The 12,004-nt window shown below is 36.7% G+C and overlaps 1 protein-coding gene across 1 annotated transcript in view; it reads right to left on the bottom strand.

The window, feature by feature from the left end:
* LOC111535438 (probable ubiquitin carboxyl-terminal hydrolase FAF-Y) overlaps window positions 1–12,004 on the bottom strand; it is a 151,998-nt gene that overhangs the window by 17,437 nt on the left and 122,557 nt on the right. The window contains 8 exon segments of the mRNA XM_031935007.1: window positions 527–561; window positions 1,558–1,687; window positions 2,301–2,526; window positions 3,653–3,695; window positions 3,698–3,775; window positions 4,174–4,926; window positions 6,700–6,839; window positions 10,971–11,144. Coding sequence (XP_031790867.1) covers window positions 527–561; window positions 1,558–1,687; window positions 2,301–2,526; window positions 3,653–3,695; window positions 3,698–3,775; window positions 4,174–4,926; window positions 6,700–6,839; window positions 10,971–11,144 — 1,579 coding nt within the window.

The following is a 12,004-nucleotide window of genomic DNA, read 5'->3' as shown; positions in this document are numbered from 1 at the left end:
CTCTATCGCCAGGGCTGGAGTGCAGTGGCCGGATCTCAGCTCACTGCAAGCTCCACCTCCCGGGTTCCCGCCATTCTCCTGCCTCAGCCTCCCGAGTAGCTGGGACTACAGGCGCCCGCCACCTAGCCCGGCTAGTTTTTTGTATTTTTTAGTAGAGACGGGGTTTCACAGTGTTAGCCAGGATGGTCTCGATCTCCTGACCTCATGATTCGCCCGTCTCGGCCTCCCAAAGTGCTGGGATTACAGGCTTGAGCCACCGCGCCCGGCCACAGATAACACTTTCATTAGAGGAATGTATGACTACAGAACTTAACTTTAGGTAGGAAGATATTTGTGACTTTTAAAAGTTATTCAACTAACTTTACGACAGATATAAAAGTGTATATAGATACACAGTTATACAATTTAGCTGAATAGCTTCTATAGTTATAATATAGAAGGCATAAAACAACACTGAAAACATTACGATGATTTTGATATGTATTCCGGCAATCTATCCATGTGTTCAACAATGACTGAGTACTACTATGCAATACCCATCTGTTGCAAGAATTATGCTAACTAGTTGGGGAGTAAGGCAAATATTTTAAAAAACCATCAAACACAATGGAGTATGACAGAATTTTTTAAGTAAGCATTCTAGAGGCACTCAAAAGAAGAAATAAATAGGCTGATGTCAGAAAAAACAGGCTACCCTAAGAAAGATACACTGAAAATCTCATTTTTTAATTGATATTAATATTAATATCAACAGAATTAAAGTGGATTATGTATCTGCATTATACTAATTTCAATTCAGTTTATTTTAACAAAAATATATGTACGTGTCAAATTCTTCAAAGAAATAATCCTTAAACTTGACAAGCAACACAACCACTCGGGGTCCTTTAGAAATATGGATTCCTTATCAAAGCCCTAGGAATTCTGATTCAGATGGTGTGGGATATCACCAAGGAAGCTAGTATTTTTCAAAAAGCAACAATTAAGAGAGAACATCAATCAGACAAAGTATCTGATCTTAAAGATTATCAAAGAAGTAAAACAAGTGCATAAATTTCCATATAATATGAGAATAGACAATAAAGTTACACAGAAAATTTGCAATGCATTTTGAGAATATGAATATGGTATATTGCTCTACTTCAGAACAAATTACATGTAATCACTTGATTAAAATGTGCTTCATATTTAATATTTAAAATTGAGGCTGGGCGCGGTGGCTCAAGCCTGTAATCCCAGCACTTTGGGAGGCCGAGACGGGCGGATCATGAGGTCAGGAGTTCAAGACCATCCTGGCTAACATGGTGAAACCCCGTCTCTACTAAAAAATACAAAAAACTAGCCGGGCGAGGTGGCGGGCGCCTGTAGTCCCAGCTACTCGGGAGGCTGAGGCAGGAGAATGGCGTAAACCCGGGAGGCGGAGCTTGCAGTAAGCTGAGATCCGGCCACTGCACTCCAGCCTGGGAGACAGAGCAAGACTCCGTCTCAAAAAATAAATAAATAAATAAATAAAATAAAATTGAAACAATCATTACTATATTTATGTAAAATTCTTACCTAAATTGGCATACATTACAAACAAATTAAAATATTGCTGTAAATGACGTCCATGCTCTGACACTTCCCTTCTCAAGAGATTTAGTGTGGCTCTTAGTAAGTGGTCACTCAAGCTCAAGTTATCACATGCCTGTAAAACATGAAGTATTATTTTATCAGCATCAAGATGGAGAAACAGCTTTCATTTGCATACGAAAGGTCTTGTTCATATACACAGCAAATCTTTCAGAAAGAAAATCATTAAATATGGCTGCTCTTTGAGAGAAAGAATGAAGAGCTCAGGTAGACTTCATTGTAGATCTTGTATGTTGCTGTAATTGTAAAACAAACAAGCAAACAAAAAACCCCCGCAATATCAACAGAAGAATGTAAGTGGATTATTTATTTACATTATCACTAATTTCAATTTCATGTTACAGTGTTTCACTAAAAAGCTTTTAATTTGTTTTTAATAAAAGCAAATCTTTAAAATGTAAAATTTAAGGATTTACGAAATAACTAAATAACTGAATACACAAAAGGAATTTCTCTTCTTTTTCTGAATGCCCAGCAATCACTATTACCATGAAATAATTTTACGAACTCACAGGTGTTATAATGTATGTATGCATTTGTTTATGGCAAATACATCAAAGAGAGGAACATAAATTTGCTGATGTGAATTTGCAGAAAACAGAGTTTACTTCTAAGTATTTAATTGCTTTTTTTAAAAAAGAAGCTTTTTTTAAAAAAGAAGCAATTACCTGACGAGAAGGTCCTGGAGATGCAAAAGGAGAAGGACAAGACCCATCTTTCAAGGAAAAGTGTGCAATAAATACTATAAGTTTTGCAAATGCACCCCTCACTTCTGCACTAGGGCACTCCAGAACGTATTTAGAGAAGCGACTTGATACATTAAAAAGGACATTATGAGCAAACCAAAAACGTACATTCTTGCTGTGATGGAGGAGAATGCACAGTGCATCATACCTAAAACAGAAACATCTATGAATGTCAAATTTTAGTAATGTGTTTATTTTGCTTGCTATATTGAAGAAACCGATTTTTGTGAACCAAACAGTGATCTAAGATGTTCTCTCCAATTAATGGTCAGTTGGTTTTAGTACAAATATCAGACTGATAAAGCTTTGTGACCTTAGTACAAGAGTCAAAAAAATGAACGAAATACAAAATAAGTGTAGCTCTCTGCAAATCCATGATCAAACTCTCCCCAGTGCAGTAACATTTCTTTAGTATCTTTCAGTAGAAACAATGCTAAGAGTTGTTAAATCAAGGTATTACAATGTATCTCATACTTTTATAAATAGTAACTTCAAACTACACAGCCATTTTAAAATTATCTTTTTTAAATTTTTAAACAGGCAGTCTCTACTGACCAAGCTGGAATAAATGCAGTGGTGTAATTATAGCTAACTTAAGCTTCAAACTCCTGGGCTCAAACAATCCTACTGCCACAGCCTCCCAAGTAGCTGGCTCTACATGAATAAGCTACTAGATCTAGCTAATTATTTTACTTTTTTTTTGTATAGAGGGGATTTTGCTATGTAGCCTAGGCTAGCCTCAAACTCCAGGCCTAAATTGATCCATCCATCCCAGCCTGTGGTGGATTAGGTGGATCCTAAAGTGCTAGGATTACAGGTGTGAGTCACCACACCTAGGTAATTTAACTTTTTGTTGAGACGAGGTTTCACTATGTTGCCCAAGCTGGTCTTAAATGCCTAGCTTCAAGTTCTGCCACTTTGGCCTCCCGAAGTGTTGTGATTACAGGTGTGAGCCACCACACCTGACTTAAAAATCATCTACCTTTTAAACTATAGGTGAGAACTTACTTCATCTAGTAAAAATAAAATAATTTAATGATGAAATAGACTTAAGATGTGATATAAATTCACAGGAGTAGAAGCCAACTTTTAAAGGCATATTTAGATTAGGCAATTTTAATTTTAATAAGATTTATCTCATGACTACTGCCAAGATTTTTATTCTATATTTGACATTTGAAATGATATTTTCATGGTTAGGAAAAAATAAAACAGTATAATAAAAAACCAAAACAACTATAAGTACTATATGAATGAAATCCAAAGCCATGTACCAGTCACTGGCAGGACCACAAACTATTTTCTTGGTATGAAATCAGTGGTAAAGAGGAATCTAGCAGCAAGCTGAATACTAATCATAGTAATTTCTTCCGCTTCAGGTAACAAATAATCCTGCCCTTTAAATAAAAAGTACATATATGGTTAAAAACATTTTTATCTTCAAACTCCATGTTAAAAAATCTTAGTTACTTCTTAGTGATTATCTTACCACTTCCCTAACCCATATTTCAAACTAATGCTTGAGTAAAAAATAGTAATTACTATAATATATGCTTTTCTGTATTTCCATATATTAAGAATCACTGTTCAAAGGTACAGATATCCTAGATTTTTCATTTTAAAATAACTAAACCAAAAAAGCCAACACATTCATATAAAATGAGGCTAAAGATTCTATGAAAAAATAAAAGAAAAACTGAAGAAAAAGATAAAACACATTTGATGCCTTGTAAGAAATCGTAGATGCCAAATAAAAACTATTCTTTATTAGTAAGAAGCTACTTCCAAAGCTTACCTGGAGCAAGGTTTAAACAAACATCATTACATGTAAGCAGTTTTTTCGCAAATTGAAAATACTCTAAACTATATTGCATTCGGTTCTGCATAAATTGCACATTTTGTTTCCGTACACTTCTCTCAATGGCTGGTGACATAATGATCTGATGGGGTCTTGCAATAGTTAGCTCTGATATGTATCTTATCATCTCATAATCTTCATCTATCATATCCATTTGTTCATAAAAAAGTATGTAAGCATTCCACCACCTCTTCTGCCGCCTATATGACATGCGCTTCATCATGTGATCAAATACTTCTCCCATGTACTCTCCACCAAAACACTGATTTTTCATTTCTTCATCATCATCCATTTTGCATTCTGTTACATCTCCATCATCAAACTTATACCAGTGATCTCTCTCATCATCTTTACCATTCCTTTGAATGATGTAAGAATAATAATGCCCACCGCTTGCTTGACCACTGTGTACAAGCACACCTATAAGTCTGTACTTTGTGCCTCCTGTAGTTTCATTTTCAGACTGCTCTTTCTGTTCAATCAACTGATTTTCTGAGTTTACATTATCCCTTTCCAGCTTTGCAACACCTGTTACTGCGTAAGGTCCCATATCCAGCTCTCGAGGAAATTCAAAATAATCATTGAATTTAATTGCACATTCTCTTTCCCAGTCATAGTCAAATTGTTTGAGTTGGATAGCAAGAACCCGAGGCAATTTTTTAATTAGCAGGCGCTTCACTGTGTCAACCTATAATAAACAGAGAATATAAACAGATGTTCTCTTGTAACCAGAACAGAAACTAAAACTATTTCATGTTAATTTTAAAGTTTATGATCTATTTAAATTTATTTATAAACAGATGATTAAATAATAATAAACACCATCAGGGTAATTATGTCATAACTGACTTAATCCTTACTTACCAAAGCTAAAAATTTATAAATATACTCATCCTTTGGTATCTGTAGGGGACATAAATATCAAAATCTGTGTCTGCTCAAGTTTCTGATTTTAAATGGGGCAGTATTTACGTATCATCTACAGACATCCTCCTGTACAGTTTAATCCATCTCTATATAACTTACTTAATACAATGTATTACGTATGCTATGTAAATGGTTATTACACTGTAATGGTTTTTTAATTTATATTACTTTTTATTGTAGTATTGCTATTTTTTGTTTTCAAATATTTTTAATACATGTTTAGAGGAATCTGTGTTTGCAGAAGCTGTGGAAACGAAAGGTCCTCATTTCTTGCAAACTGGAAAATATTACTGATAAATACACTGATGACTATGTGGTTCCATATGGCCACTATTACTTGACTGTGTTACTCCTCTGATGTTTCCTTTTATGCTAATCAACAGAATTTGCTGTGAGTAAACTGAAGACATATGATAAGCAATTTTAATAGCACCTAATGTTTACAGCACTTAAATACCAGGTAATACACTAAGTGCTGCACACATATTAATGAATTTAATCCTGTCTTATAAAAAGGTACTACCTATATATAATTATTTTAAAATACATGGATTAAGAGTAGCAGAAAGGGTAAGAAGAAATTGTCCCAAGTGTCAGAAGTGTGGGTAACAGGCATTATGGTTTTATAACAAACCACAATCTAAATGGTGTATAAGTTCAAAACAACGCAGGCAGCTTGAAGATGAGGGGTTATGAAGCTCAAGGAAAATATATACATTATTCAATGTATAGTATCGTCAAAGACATGTTATCATTCCATCTCCCAAACTAAGTGCCAGAGATAAAAGTTAACTGGCTAGGCCTAAAAAATGAAATCTGGGCTGGGCACAGTGGCTCACACCTGTGTTGCCAGCACTTTGGGAGCACAGGCAGATCATGAGGTCAGGAGTTCAAGACCAGCCTGGCCAACACAGTGAAATCCTGTCTCTACTAAAAATATAAAAACTTAGCCAGGTGTGCTGGCAGGTGCCTGTAATCTCAGCTACTTGGGAGGCTGAGGTGAGAGAATCGCTTGAACCCAGAGGCAGAGGTTGCAGTGAGCCGAGATCATGCCAATTGCACTCCAACCCACATGACAGTGCAACAATAGTCTCAAAAAAATAAAATAAAATAAAATGAGATCTGTTTGTGAAACTACATGTGGTTGTGAAAATCTGATATAACCAAATAAAATTAGCAAACTTCCCTACTTCAAGAGAAAATTAGAGTAAGAAAATGTTTTCTACTATCAACTCTTCAAGATTGAACCACTCAATTGTATTTAATTAAACGGCAGAGATGGAAAAACTTGTGAGATTCTGTGACTTTCAAAATTATTCACCCAATAAAAATGTTTTTTTTTTTTCTTAGTCTGGCACTGTATTTTGTCAATATTACTTTGCTTTAAACCAGTTATCATCTTGACCACCTCTCTGCTACCACTGTAACAGCAGAGATAAAGCAGAAGCTAATTTTGAAGATAAGCATAAACAACTCCAATGTCTTCCTGTTCTGTTCAACACAATCATTACCTTTCAAAAGTAAAAAAAAAATATCTTTTATCACATTTTTCACAACGATATGCATTTGCACCTTGCAATAAATCTCCTTTGATATACTGTTCCAAAGAATCAAGAAGATTTTGATGATTTCTAATGTCCACATTCAAAGCTGTAAAAGACTCTTCACATTCATACCTAAAGATAATATTAATGAAACGAATTAAAAGAATGTATTCTATAGGTTTAGTTTTTTTTTTTTTTTTTTTTTTTTAATTTTTTAGAGACAGGGTCTTCCTCAATCTGGAGTACAGTGGCACAATCATAGCTGGAGTACAGTGGCACAATCATAGCTCACTGTAGCCTTGAACTCCTGGGCGTATGCCAGGGATACTCAGCCAGTACTGGCATATGTCCTATCGGGAACCGGGCCGCACTGCAGCCAGTGAGTGGTGGGCAAGCTGGCGAAGCTTAATCTGTATTTAAACCACTCCCCATGGCTAGCACTACCAACGGAGCTTTGTCTCCTGTCAGACCAGGGACAGCATTTGATTCTCATAGGAGCAAGAACCCCACTACGAACTACACGTGAGCGATGTAGGTTGCGCGCTCCTTGTAAGAATCCAAAGTGTGATCATCTATTACTGTCTCCCATTGCCTCCAGATGGGGACTAGCTGCAGGAAAACAAGCTCAAAGCTCCTACTGATTCTATATTATGGTCATTATGGTGAGATGTATAATTATTTCATTACATATTATAATGTAATAATAACAGAAATACAGTGCACAATAAATATAAGACACTTGAGTCACCCCACTACTATCCCCTCATCTTCAGTCTGTGAAAAAAATGATATTCCATAGAACTGGTCTCTTGTGCTAGAAGGTTGGGGACAGCTGCCCTTGATGATTCTCCCACCTCAGCCTCCCTAGCAAATAGGCATGCAAGTGGGTATCACCACGCACAAGCAATATATATATATATATATTTTTTTTTTTTTTTTTGTAGAGATGGGTTCTTGCTGTTGCCTATGCTGGTCTTCAACTCCTGGGGTGAAGTGATCCTTCTGCCTCGTCCTCCCTAAGTGCTAGGATTACATATGTGAGCCATCGTGCCCAGCCTGGTTTCTAAATCTTATCCTTCTGGGTGCCATGGCTCATGCCTGTAATCTCAGCACTTTGGGAGCCCAAAGCAGGTGGATCACCACAAGTCAGGAGTTCATGACAAGCTTGGCCAACATGGTGAAATCCTATCTCTACTAAAAAAAAATATATATATATATGTACATATATATATGTAAAGTAGCCAGGTGTGGTGGCATATGACTGTAATCCCAGTTACTTGGGAGGCTGAGGCAGGTGAATCACTTGAATCCAGGGGGCAGAAGATGCAGTAAGCTGAGATTGCACCACTGCATTCGAGTGCCTGGGAGACAGAACAAGACTCTGTTGTTTCAAAAGTAACAATCAGTAAGTAGATCTTTTCCTTAATTGTGAACTTGATGAAAAATACATATGCAGTATTTAACACATCATGTCAAATATATTAATCATACAATGTTATTAATAAGTAACGTCTTTTATCAGTTGCTTATTTTTTACTAGGCACTGTATGTATTAGATTCCTTACACAGATTATAGCTCATCTTTACCTTCATAAAAGCCACATTAGAGGTACATATCCATCCCTACTTTAAAGCTAAGACAATGGGGTTGAGTACAGAAGTCAAAAAGAATTAATTTGATACAGTTTATGAGGTGGAGTGATGCTTTGAAAACCAGCTTGTGTGGCCTTACTTCTTAAGTTCTTTATGTTTTATCACACTATGACACATATTATCTGTTTAAACAATAATTCATGAAGAGGTAAAAATAAGAACTAATCAAACTCTAAAAAAAGCCTATTCTAAACCATTAATGTACTTTATTTTTAAGTGTCCCTCAATTTGTGTCATAAATACTTTCCTAATGAGTAAGTTCAAACACTTATCATGCTTAAATGCCTCTGGTGTTCTTGTCTATAAAGTCATAAACACAAGGAGAGAGCCAGGTGTGGTGTGGCATTTGCCTGTAGTGCCAGCTACTCAAAAGGCTGAGGTAGGAGGGTCACTTGAGGCCAGGAGTTTGAAGATGTTGTGTGCTATGATCACACTTTTGAATAATCACTATACTTCAGCCAGGAAACATAGTGATACCCTGTCTCAAACAAACAAACAAACAAACAAACAAACGGAGTAGAGAGCAAATAATGCAAGATTGAGACAGCATCACAGATTATGGTAATTTCCTGCACACTCAGAAAATAAGATGGCACAGGCAATGTCAAACATCAAATCCATTCATCTAACCGTTATTTTCAAAATGTCTAAACACTATCTCACTCCGTTGCACAGTCTAGGGTACAGTGGTGCAATCTCAGCTCACTGCAACCTCTGCCTCCTGACTTCAAGTGATTTTCCTGTCTCACCCTTCTGAATAGCTGGGATCACGGGAGCCTGTCACCATGCCCAGCTAAGTTTTTTGTATTTTTAGTAGAAATGGAGTTTTACCATGTTGGTCAGGCTGGTCTTGAACTCCTGACATCAAGTGATCTGCCAGTGTTGGCTTCCCAAAGTGCTGGGATTACAGGTGTTAGCCACCGCCCCTGGCCAGTTTCTCATAGTTGGAAACTTTTCATTTATTCAGGAAAAACAAGACAGTCACAAAAATAAAATTACATTTGTAAATGACTTACACAAGTTGCTTTTGATCAGGAACCACCCCACAGTGGAGAATAAGGCTATCTTAGAGAATAAAATAATTAAAAGTGACTACAATTAAAAATGATACTCCGGCAAGGTGTAGAGGCTCATGCCTGTAATCCTAGCACTTTGGGAGGTTGAGGCAGGAGGAAAGCTTGAGCCTGGAGCTCGAATCCAGCCTGAGAAACATGGTGACACCCTAATTCTACAAAGAATACAAAATTTAGCTGGGTGTTATGGCATGTGATTATAGTGCTAGCTACTTAGGAGGCTGAAGTGAAAGGACTGCTTGAGCTTGGAAGGCTGAGGCTGCAGTGAGCTGTGATGGTGCCCCTGCATTCCAACCTGGGTGACAGACTGAGACTATATCTCAAAGAACAATACAAAACAAAACAACCCCCAATGTCTTATATTATAGAAGTCTTGGGACGCTGATAATAAGTTTGGTTAGAATATATATTTTATTTATGTTACAGATATTTCTACTGTTTCCTGTCTTGTCAAATCTTGCTAAGTGGTTTGATGTGCAAGCATTTCTAACAATTCCCAAGAATAGTAAGAATTGAGAGTAATTTAAGTCATTTAATTGTTATCTCCTCCGGAGATACGTTTCAAAACCCCCAGGAGATGGCTAACACCTCAGATAGCACTGAACTCTATATACTGTGTATATACTATGTTTTCTTCCTAAACACATATAACTTAAGTTTGATTATGTTCAATTTATAAATGATGCACAGGAATAGATTAGCAGCTGCTCTTAGCCTTTTCTTTGGCATGTCTGAATTACCAGAATATTACTAAGTAAAATAAGAGGTATTTGAATGTAAGTTGTGTGATATCTTTGCCAGTCAATCTGACAACTGAGACGGCAACTAAGCGGCTAACAGGCACAGAGACAATATGGATATGCTGGAAAAAGGGATGATTCACATCCTGATAAGGACAAAGTAGGACAGCCCCAAATTTGATCACACTATTTAGAATGGGACACAGTTTAAAACTTATAAATTGTTTATTTCTGGGATCTTCCACCTTTTTTTTTTTTTTTTTTGAGAGTAGCTGGGATTATAGGCACATGCTACCACATTCAGTTAATTTTTGCATTTTTCTACAGGCAGGGTTTCACCATGTTGGCCAGGATGGTCTCAATCTCCTGACCTCGTGATCCACCCGCCTCAGCCTCCCAAAGTGAACGATGATGTAGAAAGTGAAACCATGAATAATGGGTTACTACTCCAGTTTTGCCAATTATGTTTGGAAGTTCCATTTAAATATTCTGGTTGCTAGTTAGAACATAAAAAGAAAATGTCTCTTTAAAGAATAAGTGTTGATTTATGGAAAATGCCATTTTAAGACATAGGGTAAGAGAAAGCAAACAAGAATGAATTGAGAAGTCATAAAGTAGTAACCAAACATTCCTGGGAAGAATAAAATCAGAATAGTGTAGTATGCATATGAATGTTTTCATTCACAGTCCTAGGCATTTGGTACACTCCGCTTTTACATAAGTACTAATGAAATATTTACACTATTATTTAAAAAAAAAACCATGAAGTACACATTAAAAACATAATTAGCACTTACCTATGTGGGCAGCCTTGGCAGATCTTCTGATCAGCAAAGGAGCCTCCTAGGACTTTACTTAGTATAGCTGGGTGTCCTAAAGCTTTTAAAGCTTCATCTAAACTATCCACCAAAGAATTAAAAAACTCTAAGGCATCATGTTGTTCACGGAGATTAACAGGTTCACCCCAAAGCCTAAGAAGGAAATGAAATAAAATGAGTAACATAATACATGCCTAGAATATCCATATTTTATAACAACAAAAATAACAATGACAGAAACGTAAGCTGAGATTTTAAGCTACACAGAAAGTAGAAATGCGCATTATGTTTGCAGAGGCAACACAATTGAAGTGCTTACAGTAATAATGAAACTACAGTGTCAAAAAGTTATCACAAATGGTGTGACTAAGCTGCATAGTAGGTTTAGAATAATGTTTGCTTTAGAGAGCACAGTATATTCAACAAACACTTTCAATTCAAGTACAAAATGACATTTACACGAGAAAGAACCTAATACTTATGTGGATGCTGTAACTACTGCCTTAAAACTTTATTCTGCTTACTTTGGTGATACAGTGAAAAGATCCTACTACTTAGTTAACATTGCCCATCAAAGCAATTTTCCAAGTGAAAAGTGAAAGGTTTTCCCTGTTCTAGAGTAAACATAGGCATAAAAGGTGGACCAATCCTAAGAAAATACCAGTGGTGAGTATACAAAATGAGAACTAATGCTGCCTTGAAAGAGGTTGTTCTGGAAGCTATCAAGAACATCTAACAGGCCGGGCGCGGTAGCTCAAACCTGTAATCCCAGCACTTTGGGAGGCCGAGACGGGCGGATCACGAGGTCAGAAGATCGAGACCATCCTGGCTAACACGGTGAAACCCCGTCTCTACTAAAAAACACAAAAAACTAGCTGGGTGAGGTGGCGGGTGCCTGTAGTCCCAGCTACTCAGTAAACCCGGGAAGCGGAGCTTGCAGTGAGCTGAGATCCGGCCACTGCACTCCAGCCTGGGCGACAGAGCGAGACTCCATCTCAAAAAAAAAAAAAAAA

The sequence above is a fragment of the Piliocolobus tephrosceles genome, chromosome Y (genome assembly GCF_002776525.5).
Source record: "Piliocolobus tephrosceles isolate RC106 chromosome Y, ASM277652v3, whole genome shotgun sequence".
Classification (NCBI taxonomy): domain Eukaryota; kingdom Metazoa; phylum Chordata; class Mammalia; order Primates; family Cercopithecidae; genus Piliocolobus; species Piliocolobus tephrosceles.
The sequence above is the reverse complement of the archived record's forward strand: the minus strand, read 5'-3'. Positions and strand labels throughout refer to the sequence as shown.